Source organism: Apiospora marii (assembly GCF_038362585.1).
Source record: "Apiospora marii strain CBS 49790 chromosome Unknown utg000003l_segment0_segment0, whole genome shotgun sequence".
Taxonomy (NCBI): Eukaryota; Fungi; Ascomycota; class Sordariomycetes; order Amphisphaeriales; family Apiosporaceae; genus Apiospora; species Apiospora marii.
Window position 1 is genome coordinate 4518356 of NW_027117374.1, and position 14158 is coordinate 4532513.

Genomic DNA, 14158 nt, shown 5'->3' on the forward strand with positions numbered 1-14158 from the left:
ACGTAACGAAACAGCCACCTCCCGCACATACACGTCGTCTGGAGTCTACGTGGTCCAACGTTTCGTTCAACCTGACGGGTGAGCTGGGCGCTTTGGTGTTGGTGAGGTCGATCTCTCGTCCAGCCAACGAACAGCACGTAGAGGGCGCCGGGGCAAAAGTGGGCTAGAACGACCATGTTGAACAAATTCGCTTACACAACAATCGTAGCATAGGCAAGAGGGGTGAATGATATGGCGGCAAGGCGTTCGTTCGTCGCTCGCGAACGAATCGTGGAATGGATACCGATTGCCCTCTACCCACGGGCCGGGCAAAACCATAGCGCGTGGGCGATGAGAAAGCATTTGCCTGAATAGGGGTTGTACCAGGAAACGATTGGCTATTATCCACACTGATTGCCTTCCGGCATCTAAGCTTAGCGTCTGGGGAGCGTCTGGGGTCGAACATGAAACGACAAGTTAAGATTTGGTCTAAGCACGTTGAACGCTTCTTTCTTTTACTACAGCTTGCATCGGGCAATGTTCTCTTTCGTGGCACTGCCCGTATTGCGTCACTAGACCTCTGCGATCGTGTGTTGCGGCCCGCTTAGACTTGCAGAGGGCGGTCTGTAGCACGCATCGCGATTTGTGCCATTCAGAGAAGCCATGGTATCTACCAACCATATGCCCAACTCACGTCTAACAAAGAACGTTGAATGATGCAGGAGAGATGGCCACAAATTCCCGGACGTGAGTACAAGGGGTAAAAGTGAGACATGGTATTGCGTCCCCCTTGACCACAATCGGACCAAACTCCAGAAGGCCTCTCTGGTGTATTCAACACAACCGCCAAACGGGTGCCTGTTCACAATCCGTACATACTGCACATCTTACCACTGAGCCAAACGACCACAACAGGTAGCTAAGCTCAGGGTTCGAATCCGATATGGTGCACCTTTTTTCAACGACACTGGATCAAAAAAGAAAAGCGAAAAGCTACAGGCTTTCTCGGTCCATTGCCACCGAAGTGACAACTGCGCCCCGATACTCCTCTGCGCCCCCCTTCCCGCCACCCGTTCTTTCTAAGGACCTCATTTACGCTTTAAGGGCACGGGGCGACACGCTGACGGTCTCCAGCTAAACGGACTAGGGAGGGCACCAGACCTCGAAGAGCGGCAACGACCCGTAAGCGTCAACGCTTGAACTTTCGGCAAAAGAAACCTCTGTTATCAAGGTTTATGTAGACACCCTGGGAGCATCTGGTCAATCGTTATGAGTCACACCAGCCACGCGACTTTCGACCAAATCGGGTAGCTTATCCATCTCCACGGTGATGAAGCGCCCCCGACCTGCCCTCTGGGACGTGATGTTCTTTTCCACCACCACAGCTTGCCGCTTCCAGTCCCAAAGCCTCGAGAGTTGAGCTGTCGAGTCGGGATCTGCCGCATAGCCAGAACACAGCCTCAGCACCTCAATCTTGCCCCAATCGCTGGCCCAATCCACTGAGCTGTTCGAGTTTTCTCCTTCCGCCTCCTTTCGCAAGGCAGGGAACCAGTCGCCGCACCCGGTGAGATCCAGATAAACTAGACTGTAGAGAGCTTTGCTCAACTTCCTCAGGATGAGGACTGCCTCGGACCAGTCATCGTCTAATATGTGGCTGTAATGGTTGGTAGCGCCGTAGTTGGTAGTTCTTCCGGTGATCGGGGACACCATCTTGGCTGCCATGGCATTCGGTGTCAGCGACGGTGCTGGCCAACCGGACAAGTTGAGATGCGTCAAAGTTGGCAGCTTGGCGGCAAGGATGAGAAGCTGCCTCCACGAAGCGCTCTGGGCCGAAGTGGGCGACATGGCCAGTGACAAATGTGTAAGGTTGGGCAACAGTTTTGTCGGCACGGAGATTAGCTCTGGAGCATCCCATGAGTCTTGGACTTCGACCTCGCCCTGCTGTTGTTGCGGTGCTACAAACAGTAGGTCGGTTAGGCTTTTCAATGACAACCCCTTTCCAACCGACCCGGTGAGATCCAGATGGAAGATGTCTTTGTTCAACTTGTTCAAGTCCGGCTTCTCCAGTTCGTACTCGGCCAATTCGGACTCTGAAGGACCACCTAGCACTAGGCGCATATCTGCGGCAGATACGCCAGCTTCGTGCAGGGTAGAAACATAATGCAACAAGGCCGATCGCATACCGCCAGGGAGGGTATACAAATAGAACCTGTTCCAATCTCTCTGCGTCACCCAATCGCTTGCCATATGGCGTAGGGTAAGGTCGACCAAACTGCCATCTTCTGGATAGTAGGCGTCCGGCAGGGGCCAGTTCTGGATGTGGGACGTTGCGGGATGCTGTTGGGCGGATGGGGCATGCCTAGATTGCGACAATGCCAACCAGGATCGCGGAGGCGGCGGTCCTGGAGGCAGTCTTCGCCCGTTGAGGCCTCGTCGCTGCGGTCTCCGCGGAGGGGGCGCCGGCGCGTCGGGGATCTGAAAGATGTGGCGAATGCTGGGAGGGACGCTGGGTGAGTTTTGCGGGAGCAGGCTGCCGTGCGATGCGCCGGTGGAGTTTAGGTTGCTCCGCCGGAGGTCAGAGAGGATATCGTTGACTGAGCGTGCATGGTCTGTTGGAGTTGTTGCTTGTCAGCCAAGAGTATATGCGCAGCGGCAGCGGTTGCGGCGTCATGTGTGCCTACCAGGATTCGTCTGTGACGATGAGGAGCCCCTCGAGAGACTGAGGGATGGCGGGGCAGTTGACGGCGGCTTGGAGTACTTCGGTTGGTGTCGTTTTTTAGGCATAACAGCCCTTCCTTCCGCAACAGGCACCTCAAAGAGCTGGGCAAACAAACTTAATGTTGGAAAAGAGAACGCCGGCAATGTGGAAATATAATACAGAGAAGATAGGTGACGTTTGAGTCATCCTAATTGGTCCCATCCTTGGTGCTTGGTCCTGGGTCAAATAAGCATTGAATACTAATAGGGCGGGCATGACATGATCATATTGTGATTGATGGTCCGAGCTTTCATCTGAGTCACCGTCGCTGCCTCAAGTCGCCTTTTTAGACCTCTAGACTAAATGACATGTTCATGCAATCATCATAATGGGTTGTGCTTGAAATATTACTATGTTATACATAATGCCATCTGCAGCACGCATCGTATATTTGTCTTCGAGGCAGAAAGACAACCGTTGGTTACTGCTTCCCCGGTAGCTTTTAGTGAGCTGTGTTCCAGAGCTGTCTGAACGGACCTTGGCCCCGAAATAGATCACCTGGTTTCCCCTGCTCAACAACGTAGCCTTTCTCCAACACTACCACGCGGTCAAAGTCGACTATCGTCTCTAGTCTATGAGCTATAGCGATGACAGTGTGTTCACGGAATTCCTCCCGTATGAGCTCTTGAACGCGTGCTTCAGTAGCTTGATCAACACTACACATGGAAAATTACAGTAAGCAAGTAATCAGAAGAAGTGCGATCCAGCCCAGTTGGATCGGATGTCATAGCATACATGCATTGCAAACTCACCTGCTGGTAGCCTCATCAAGAGGGACCAATCTGCCACAATCCTTTCTCAGGATCGCCCTGGCAAGGAAGAAAAGCTGCCGTTGCCCATGGCTGAGCATTTCCTCTTCGAACGCAACGTCGAGACCGCCCTTCTCCTGGATGGTATCCCAGAGGCCCACTTTCGAGAACGTGGCTTTGATATCCTCCACCGTCGATGACTCATGGGGGTCGATATTCTGTCGCACAGTGCCAGGCAGGAAGAATTGGTCTTGCGTGATCGTGATGAGTCGGGATCGCAGTTCCTCGCGAGGCAGGGTGGCCAAATCCAACCCGTCAACGGCGATGGACCCCGCTGAAAGGTTGAGCATCCTGACTATGGCGAGGAGCAAAGATGACTTGCCGCTAGACTTGGTGTCAACAAGGCAACGTGAGTTTTAGTAGCAACATGTCGGACATACCTTCCGGTTCTTCCTACGATACCGATCTTCTCTCCGGCCTTGATAGAGACGGTGATATCGTCCAAAGCTTTATGTATCCTGCCCCCCTCACCGTACGAAGCAGAAATACCACGGATTTCTAGCGATCCGTAAGCAGGCCAATGTTCCGGTATTGGTTGGTTCTCACCCGGCAGGTTCTCGTCCTGTGAATCTTCTGTAAACTGCTTGATCCTCGAGACGGCACAGATCGAAGTCTCGAGCGATGTCCACCATTGAATCAGCATCTTTGCGGTCTCGGCAAACGTGATAAGTTGCACCAATGAGACGCCAGTGAACCCAATCGACACCGTCTCCCGCAATCTGACTGCCAGACCAACCACAAGAAGAGCGAGAGCAGCGACAATTAGGTCGAGAACCAATACAAGCCACTGCTGCACCATCAACAGCAGGTAGAACGGCTTCTGCGATCGATCAACGAGTTCGTGATTAAGATCGGTCGAAGGTCCTCCCCACGAAAAAGCCCGGATGGTCGCGAGGCCTCCTAGGGTCTCGATGAATTGTGTGCTGGCTGGATCAGCTTGACTGAAGGCAGGCTTTACCAATGGCAATCACTTACTAAATAGGGGCCTTTTCCTCTAGGTCCAATAGTCGTAACTGGCGAGATGTTCTCAGAAAAGCCTTCTGGAGGCAGTAGATGACGCCAACCAGGATGGGAAAACTGATCGCCAGATACCATGTTGCCGACGCGATGAGGACGGCTTGCGCGACACAAACGAGAAGACCTGTTCGTTAGAACCTCGAAGCTCTCTAGCGGTACGAAGCATCTTACTGTTAATAGTTACAAGCATCCCCATAGGGAGGTTATGGTCAAGGTGACCCAAGTCCTGAGAGAATCTCCGCGGCATTAGTCATTGTTGTAGGGTGTTGTAGGAAATTGAAGAACTCACTTTGTGGTGATTGATCCAGTGTCTTCGGTCGTGAACAGTGATAAAGGGGCCCTATATATGCATGGGTTAGGTATTACTCCTGCTGTATGTGGAGAAGGGTTACCATACCGTGTTACTGCATGCAATAATCTGCGATGCATTTCCAGACCTGATTTCTCAATGACCTTGAGGAGAACAAACCTATCCTGCATGAGCATAGACCATGACAGGAGAGCTAATGGGCTTACCAGGTTATAGCAAAGAACGAGATGACTCCGGCGACCTGCAGAGCTGCGTACACACCAAGATAGAGTCCGATCTCTTGATTGCCCTCGGCAGCACTAGCATCAGTCCACCATTTGAGCCATACACCTAATAACGGGTTAGTCATCCGTTGAAACATACAAGGGGCAACGTGGCTTACTTGAGAAAGTCTGGAAGAAGGCAGTAAAAACCTCGAGGACGAGCAGAGTGACAACAAACGCTACCCCCAGCGACGAGAAGTAAAACCCATAAGCTGCATGATCACCAAGCTGTCTACGTTTGTCAGTGGGCTTATCATCTTCCGGTAACTTCTTTGGTGGTGATTTAGTTCCATCATTCGTAGTTGGCTCATTGCTAGTCATCCCGTTGTCCACGGTGTGCTTGTCGGATGTCGAAAACAACTCAGTGAATTCAGGGCGAGCCGAGACTTCTTGCAACGTACCCATCTCCTCGATAGAGCCGTCTTGTCGAAGCATGGCGACGACATCAGCCATTGGCAAAGCACATGCTGTAACAAACTTCAGTACGATGAGAGTGTTGAAAGGTGGTCATCTTCTGCACATACGAGAATGCGTCGCTAGAACAATGGTCGTACCCCAGCTTCGGAGTAGGCCTCCGCCACTGTCAAATAACCGCTTACAGACTGTATTCGATGTGCGGTCATCAAGCCCGCTAAATACATCGTCGAACAGGGCGATCTGTGGCTTCGAATACACAGCCCTTGCAAGTGCCTATTGCCTACCATTAAACTGGTTTCCTGTAGAGAAAGAGAAACATGTGAATGAGTCCGACTTACAACTCGCTGCTTCTGTCCACCGCTCAGCGATATACCTTTGCTTCCCACCACGGTCTCATCCCCGTCGGGTAATTGTGCGAAGCCTTTGTTCAAGTCGCAAGCATGAACGACTCGCTCGTACAGGTCTGCAATATAGGGGCTAAACCCGATAATGTTCTTTCGTATAGTCGCGTTCTAATAACAAATTATGTAATGAGTACATTTCCAGCCCTAGTTGCAACGACAATGGGTCACTTACTGTTAGCCATGGTGTCTGGTCGCACCATGACACCTTATGACGGCTTAGTGTGACAGTACCTGAGGTGAACGGCACTTCTCCGAGCAGTCCCTTCAGTAGTGTGCTTTTCCCAGAGGCAACAGGGCCAGCTAGGAGTACGAATTGGCTCTCCTCCGCTACGAAACTCACGTTATTGACGATGAAATTGCTGTCATCTATCCACCCAAAAGATGCATTTTGCAGCTGGATGTCATGGCTATCGCTGGCATGTTGTTGGAGCGACGCAGGTCTAGCCGATACATCTGTAAGCTCAAATACATCGTCAAGTATGGGCTGTGACACTTGACTGAGTCTACTCGGAGCATGCCCCTGTGGCTGACTTGAAGTTGGTGGCGACAGATTAATTCTTCGCCCATCGCGACGAGGTGGCTCGTTGAGATATTCTTGGATTCGCTCCAGACAAGCGAGTGCTGAGAACGAAGTGATGATCGCCTCCAAGGTCCCGAACAAAGGCGCGGCCAGTAGAATGACAAACGAGAGGGACGAGAAGACTTTCGTGGCCTCAAAGGTCTGTCCAGTACGGAGGGATATTACAGCAAAGAAAGTAAAAGTGGCAACCGGGGCCAGGAGGACAGGAATCTGAGCAATGGTGGCAGATAGTGACGAAATCAAGCGGAACGGCGCGGCAGCATCGATCTCATCCGCCCTCATCTGATTGATGGACGCTGCGAGGCTCTTTGTAAGTCCGGACATTTTAATGCCCTTCATATGGCCCAACATCTTCGACGTGACGCCTAATCAAGGCTCAGTTTTAGCGTTTTCGTTGCAATATTCCAACAGCACTTACCAACTCGTCGCTGAACCTTCTCGATCCAAGCACCCATTGCCCCCTGAGATTTGGGGCTCATGTACAGAGTAAGCCCGAGGGAAATCATACACACGATAACGGGAGCTGCTGCTGCAGGCCCAATTTGCCTACTCAACAGCCATGTGGCAATGGCGACTTGCACAATATCAGCCCATATGTCGTGGATGAATCTCGCGGCTCTGACGATTGCTTCGACCTGCTAATTTTAGCTGTGATATTCGTATCAGTTTGGTGTCGGACCTACATCAGTGCTCATAAGCGTCACAGACGCAGATTCATCGGTAGCAGCAACGCTGGTTTCAATCGTCTTTCTGTACACTGCGGAGACGAGCATTCCCCGAAGCATGGTCGCCATACGGGACGCGCGGTTGTAATAGAAAGCCGAGGATGTTGCCATTCCGAAGTAGACGATACCGTATGCTGCAACAAGTCCATAGCCAATATTCGCAGGCTCCAGAGTGCTCTGCAGATGAGACAGGAAGCGACTGAGTAGGAGAGGTTGGCATATCGTGAATGCTATTAGAATAAGTCTAGGAATTACAGCCACAGCAATCGGCCATTGAAGTGCACTAAAGGACACCTTCAATAACCTGTATTCATCTAATTCGGAGGCTGAAATGCATGTCAGTATGTGGCCCCTTTTGGGAGAACAACCCAGTATACTCACATCGTTGCCAAGTCTTCCAGAACCTGTCGTCCAGCACAGCAGCAGACATGCACTCTTCCACCGGAAACAAGTCGGCGGGCTTGAGCAGCTGGCGAAAACCATTCCCGAGAAGCGAGTTCATCCACAAGAACGGGCCCTGGCTATAGATCCCGCTGGTCTCCTCGGGGCTACGGCTGTACCCTTTATCGAGGATGTACCTACGCTTCTCGATGGCCTCGAGGACGAGAATGGCTGCCTTGGAACAGAACGAAGCAGTGGCTACAGCTTGTATCGACACGGTGAACTGGCTCTGCTATATGGTCCGAAGGGTTGCGATATCCAGTATAAGGGATACTAGAAGATACGTATTCAAGGTAGATGAGGGTTTCACGGATCTGGTGTGTTCAGAGTACGACAGCACGCATGCGAACAAGGTGGCCATGAACGAAATACTTGCCGCTGCTGTTGCTGCTGTCCGTAATGATGAGCCCGCGGGAGACCATGTTGCCCAGACGATGCAATAAGCCAGCTGCAGAACAGCCAACGATACAAGGGCGGCCTACGAGGTGAAAGTTTAGTAGGCGAACTCGTCACAGGTATCTTGATAGCATATGGTAAGTAACATGTGGGGGGACCTCACCAGTTTCAACTGGCGGAGGAGGCTCCCCCCGACGACGGCAGGGAGTTTTCTTAAGTGAAAGATTCGAAAGGGTGCGACGATAAGCAAAGCGGACGCTGGAAAGATGGTGAAGATGTATTGCTCAAAAGACAGGGTAAAGTCAAACTTGTCTCGGCATCCTTGCACAGTCGGCCCAAACCAGCCCTCAGCAGCCAGCGTACAACCGGCCGCAGATGTTGCATTCATGATTTGCTGCAATTTCCTAAATGAGGACACAATGTGAACTTGCACAAGGGGAAAAAGAGCATTTCCGGGCCATTAGAGCTTTGGAAGACATCTGCGGGTATGTGCTTCAGTATATAAGGTGCCTGCCACGCCGCGGCTTGAAGTCTGCAGGGTCGTAGATAAGCAGCATCGAAAGAATCCTCTCCAATAAGAGGTGCAGGACACAAAGGAAGCGAGATGAATATCTCTGGGCAGTAAGATCCCCAATTACGCCTTAGAAACTGAGCTACATATCAATTTGATGCAGTGCATTCGTTACCACATTAAAGGCTATGGACGCCAGTGCGTACGACCTGTATCTCATCATATTCGCTTTCAACCTATTTAATGTCGCACTTCTCTGCGACTGTGGGAAGAAATGCGACATCTTGGTAGGCGCCTATAAATAAGGTTGGGTACTTCTGGGTCGCGATTCCACTGAAGTGAGATCAGACGCACAGCCGGAATCCGGCCAAGTTCTAGCCAGGTTCCAGGTTCTAGAATCTCGTGGCCGGCAACGCAACCGGATCATCACGAACCACAACCGACCCATGAGTGGATGTTTTCTTCTTTGTTCCTCTCGTTTGATGGAGATTTGACCATTATCTCGCCGGGCGCATAGAATACGAAGCGATGCAAATAGCAGCAGCGCCCGGTGCGATGTTTCAAGCGTATGCCAAGCTTTGGTGACGTTAGGCTCTGGATCGCTGGACCGATGTGGCTGGGTCCGGGGTAGAACCTGTTTGTTGCAGGGGGTATAGCCAGCATTCTGGCAAATTGGCACGCCCACCCCTGAAGACCCTTATGACGCAGCGCCTGCTCGGGACCAATCAGGCTTCGTAGAAAGCTCATTTCCGATATGTGTTTTCCTATACCGAGCCCACCCAACAAAGCGGCGGTCTGCCGGCCTGCCACGATGCAAGCTAGCTGGGTGGGTTCCCAATGTCTTGGACCAGGGGTCTCAAAGGAAAGTGGGTGGTGGGCAAGGTGAATCACCTTCGCGCATTGCATCATGGTTTGCTTACCTGGATTCCCAACCTGTTGGGTTGGGCTGAGCCCAGATTGGTTATATATTCATACCATCTCCTTTGTTCGTGCGTATGGTATTTGATGCGTAACACAGGACACAGCATCCAGCCCTGACTCGCTCGCTCTTGCCACTCAGCTTATATCAGCCAGACGTGCCATACCGCGTCGTCATCCTCCTTTTGCGACAACATCACACAGCTAAAGATCAAAACTGTATCCATCGCTTGCCATCCCATATTACTCTGCCAAAATGCGTTCTCGGGGGCTCAACAAATCCACCGGTCGAGCCTTCGTGCTATGCCCTCTGATATTCTCGGCCGCGGCGTTCGCGCTCGCCCTGGTAGCACTCTTTGCCGGGTCGAAGCCGGGACAAATGGAAGACTACCATATCATCTCCGTAAGCGAACATGCTGACATGTTAAACACACTGCTTCTCCAGTACCGTCACTGACCATGGCCGTGTAGATCAACATGTCCAACTTCGGTCACGACCTGGTTCCGACACCAACCAGCGGAGGCTCAGACCCGACGACGACCGACAAGGGAGGCATCGGCGGCTTCTTCAGCAGTGTGGTAGCAACCATTGAATCGTCCATTACGGACGAGCTGAACGAGATCAGCAACGACATCGCAGATAAGCTCTCGGCCGAGCTTGGTATCTCGCAATGGTACTCTCTCCATGTTATGAATGCTTGCGAAGGCAACTATGCACCCAACGCCACGAGCCCCGGCGCGTGGTTCAACCAGACCAACTGCACGGCTCAGGAGGCCGGTTTCCAGTTCAACCTGTCTTCCGTGCTCGATCGCGAGATCGAAGTGGGGCCCCTGGATCTCAATCCCGCCGATCTCAAGATCCCTGACAGCATCCAGGAAGCCATCAACTATGTGAACGGATTCCTCCTGGCCGTTTTTGTCCTCTACGTGATCGGTATCGGCTTCTCTGGAATCGTATTCCTGCTTTGCATCGGCGCCATCACCATCGGTCCCAGCACCCTGTTCTCCGTGGCCAGCGCCATCACCGCTACGCTGGCCGCCCTGGCTCTCGGCATCGCTAGTGCCATCGCGACCGCCATCGCCAAGAAGGGCGCGTCAGAGATTAACGACAATGGCGACGAAGTCGGCATCTCTGCGAAGGCGGGCGGCAAGTTCATGATCATCACTTGGGTGGCGTTCGGGGCCATCGTCGTGGCCTTGGTCTCTTGGATCGGCATCTGGTTCAAGAACCGACGGAGCGGCGTCCCTAGAAAGCAACGCAGGAGTAACAAGGAGCGTGCGAGCTACGAGACGCATGCCTCTCGGGTGTAAGTCGCATGGCGGCAATGAAGAGAAACGAAAATAATGAAGCAGGTGTCTGGGGATGTTTTGGCAAATCTAGACGGGTTGTCTGATTTGGAATTTGATGTTGCTATGATGGTGATTACGAAGCTGGCATGGCAACTCACGATGCGGAAGCTTCTGGTTTGAGCACATATGGTACATGATGTTTGACGATTTCATTAACACTCGTATACCCTGATTTGATCGCAAATCTCGTTTTTATATAATTCTCAATCTATAGAACACTTATCCTTAGTAAATAGTTCACACGAAATTTCACTTTTTCCATAAAACAAACTGCAAACATGCATTCGACCGTGACATCATCTCCAATGTCTTCTGAGGAACACGCCTGTCTCAAGTCCGCGCGGGTCGACGTGAATAATCGTTTTCATGAGCCCAACACACGCGCGAGCCGACCAGAATCCCACACGACCCACGTTGGGTACTTACCGCCTTGAAGGCTTGGATATCTCGAAGATTACTGAACAGCGAATCAACTTCTGGTCCAGCGATGCAGATCAACCCGAGGCACCTCCCCATCGTGACTAGCATCCCTTGTCGCGGGCAAGCGTCAGTGACAAGCCGCCGGCTCCTGCGCCATTGAGGAGCCTAGAGGTCGCACTTGTCCACTGTTGGGACGAACCGGTCCCACAATGCGCGCCGCCGTCAGTTCCACCCGTTGGAATCTACTGGCAATTGATAAACCGAGGTTGGGCATCACGAAAGAAAAGAACAGGACCGTAACCTTTTGTCCTTGTGTTTCTCATTTTCGCGGGTGTACCTGATTTGGTTGAGTTTTGCGAGTTGTTGTCTCTCATAGGAAAAAGAGAAAGGAAGATCCGATTCGTCCCTTATGAAGAATGCCTCGTTTGCCAGACGATGGAGAGCGCAGGGAACTTCTCGAGCGAGGCGAGCAACAAGCTCGCCGTCTGTTCCACGATTTCGTAGACTTCGCCTTCAGCGAAAACATCTTGGAGATAGCGGTTGGTTTGATGTAAGTATCGCTCTCTGTCTTCCTCTCTCCCGAGTTATGACAGCAGACTCATCCAACCGGGTGCGTTCCCGGCCAGCGCGGTGCCTACGAGTCGTCCAGCGATGTGGCGACCAAACCGCATGAACACCAATGCATAACAATAAAACGGACAGGAGGGAGGATTGCTAACAGGGAGATTGGCCAACCATAACATAGCCTCGCGTCGGCCTTCACCGCGCTCACCACCTCGTTCATCAGCGACATCTTGCTGCCGCCTCTTTCGATCATCCTTCCGCTCAACCGCAACATCGACGAGAAGTTCGCCGTGCTGAGAGCTGGTCCCAACTACGACGATCTGGATGGCTATACCACTCTAGCCCAAGCCCAGCTCGACGGGGCCGTAGTCCTGGCTTACGGGTGAGAACTGAAGCCTTCTTCCCCCACTTTCGATTCGCTCATCTTCCCTTCTTGGCTGTACTAGAGCAGAGAGAGGGAGATGGGAAAACTAGGCACTGCCAGCTGTTAGACTACAGGACCTGACTTCTGCTTCTGCACAGCGTCTTCGTGAATAGATGCGTCAACTTCCTCGGCGTCGGACTGGCGCTGTACTGCATTGGAAGATTCTACCAGTGCTTTGCCCGGGACCCCATTATCAAGCACACGGTCAAATGTCGGTACTGCAAGAAGCTCGTTAGCGACAGGGTAAGCCTTCTGCATATGGCTCCGGCCTTACTATATGTTTGGGGAGCATGAAAACCTAACTACTATACAGGCCATTCGCTGCTTCAATTGCACGAGTTGGCTGGATGGCCGCGAAGAGAGGATGCGTTGATGGGTGTACCACTGAGCGATCATGCGTATCGACGGAAATGACGACTTTAGAGCCGAGGGCCGCCCCTATTCACACCACCAATGGGTATCACAGACGCGGGGTATTACCGCACGAACCTTTATCGCAGCCTTTCGACCACGAATGTAGTATATTAAATCAATGTTAGTGACTCAGCTGGGATGAGGTAAAATGATGGATCAATTGCGTTAAAACGTGTGGTCTGTCACATTGAAACAATTCGATGGTGAGTAGGGAAAAGGTTCTTATTCTCCTCATACAGCTGTGGTATTGCATAAGTCATGACGAGGATGACCCATCTGGAGTTTCGTATCCTTTCGTTTCAAGCTGTTTCCGCCAAGTAAACCGCCACAACGCCAACCAACGCCTAAACTTTGATTCAGTATCGCTTTTCCCCTTGATTACTCCGTCTTTCCAAGACTAGCTCGGCTTAGCGGCCGGCCAGTACGTTAAGGACACCGCCGTCAACCGCGATGATCTCGCCGTTGACGTACTGGTTCTTGGCGAAGTAGAGGACCGTCATGCCCATCTCCTCCTCGCGGCCGGCGCGCATGAGCGGGACGTGCTCCTTGTCCTGGATCTTCTCGGGGGGCAGGTGGCTCTTCTGGTTCTCGTCGCTGGTCTTGGTCGTCATCTCCGAGGGGAAGTAGCCGGGCGCGATCGAGTTGACGCGGATGCCGGCCTTCTGGAACTCGGCCGACATGAGCTTGGACAGGTGCACCGTGGCGCCCTTGGCCGCGTTGTAGCTGAAGTGGCCCTGCGCGTGGCGCATGAGCCCCGACATGGAGCTGATGGTGATGACGCTGGGCGCGAAGGGCTCGAGCGGCCCACCCTTGATGCGCGTGCCGGCCTGCAGCAGCGGCAGGAAGGCCACCGTGGTGAAGTAGACCGACGTCACGTCGACCTCGAACGTCTGGCCCCACTGCTCGACCGACTCGTTCTCCCAGAGCGCGCGCTTCAGCTCCTCGGCGTCCTCGTGCTTGGGCTCCACCTTGGGGCCCGACACGCCCGCGTTGCACACCAGCAGGTGGATGTACTTCTCCTTCTCCTGGATCTGCGCCACGAGCTTCTCGAGCTCCTCCTTCTTGGTGACGTCGCAGGGGCCCACCGGGATGATCTGGCCGTCGCCGCCGGAAGGACCGTGGCTCTTGGCTGCCGACTCCAGCGCCTCCATCCGCCGGCCCGTGATGTAGACCTTGGCGCCGTTCTGCGCCAGGGCTTGCGCGGTCATGAGGCCGATACCGCTGCCTCCTCCCGTCACTACGGCGACATAGCCCTTTACGCCGAAAAGGCTGTTAACATCGAAGTTGTGTGTTGCGGCCATGTTATGTGTTGTATGGTAGATGTGTGTGAGTTGGTTGGCGTAGAGGTGGTGTGTATGTTTGTCTGTAGAAAGGAATCTCGAGCTGCGAGTCACTTCAAAAATAATCGATTTATAAGATGTTTCAACGTATGTCGGCGTGATGTCAACGTACGGGTTT

The 14158-nt window shown here is 52.7% G+C and overlaps 4 protein-coding genes across 4 annotated transcripts; 2 read left to right on the forward strand and 2 right to left on the reverse strand.

Annotated features, from left to right (window-relative positions):
* Window positions 1–1239: 1239 nt before the first annotated feature.
* On the reverse strand, window positions 1240–8487 carry PG985_004963 (uncharacterized protein; the record flags this gene model as incomplete). Its single annotated transcript, XM_066824732.1, has 18 exons — window positions 1240–2588; window positions 3215–3393; window positions 3490–3870; window positions 3927–4469; window positions 4522–4687; window positions 4735–4799; window positions 4853–4903; window positions 4961–5032; window positions 5080–5203; window positions 5256–5603; window positions 5661–5826; window positions 5892–6065; window positions 6130–6902; window positions 6956–7172; window positions 7221–7492; window positions 7644–7932; window positions 7988–8017; window positions 8263–8487. The coding sequence occupies 18 exons, from the start codon at window positions 8485–8487 to the stop codon at window positions 1240–1242; spliced, it is 5424 nt and encodes a 1807-aa protein (XP_066687892.1).
* A 1297-nt stretch (window positions 8488–9784) lies between these two features.
* PG985_004964 (uncharacterized protein) lies at window positions 9785–10839 on the forward strand (the record flags this gene model as incomplete). The annotated part of the gene is made up of 2 exons (XM_066824733.1): window positions 9785–9931; window positions 10000–10839. The coding sequence occupies 2 exons, from the start codon at window positions 9785–9787 to the stop codon at window positions 10837–10839; spliced, it is 987 nt and encodes a 328-aa protein (XP_066687893.1).
* Window positions 10840–11714: 875 nt separating this feature from the next.
* Window positions 11715–12659, forward strand: PG985_004965 (uncharacterized protein; the record flags this gene model as incomplete). The annotated part of the gene is made up of 4 exons (XM_066824734.1): window positions 11715–11848; window positions 12044–12244; window positions 12385–12529; window positions 12600–12659. 4 exons carry the CDS (start codon window positions 11715–11717, stop codon window positions 12657–12659), a joined length of 540 nt encoding a protein of 179 aa, XP_066687894.1.
* Window positions 12660–13107: 448 nt separating this feature from the next.
* On the reverse strand, window positions 13108–14001 carry PG985_004966 (NAD(P)-binding protein; the record flags this gene model as incomplete). Its single annotated transcript, XM_066824735.1, has 1 exon — window positions 13108–14001. The coding sequence occupies one exon, from the start codon at window positions 13999–14001 to the stop codon at window positions 13108–13110; it is 894 nt and encodes a 297-aa protein (XP_066687895.1).
* Window positions 14002–14158: the final 157 nt, after the last annotated feature.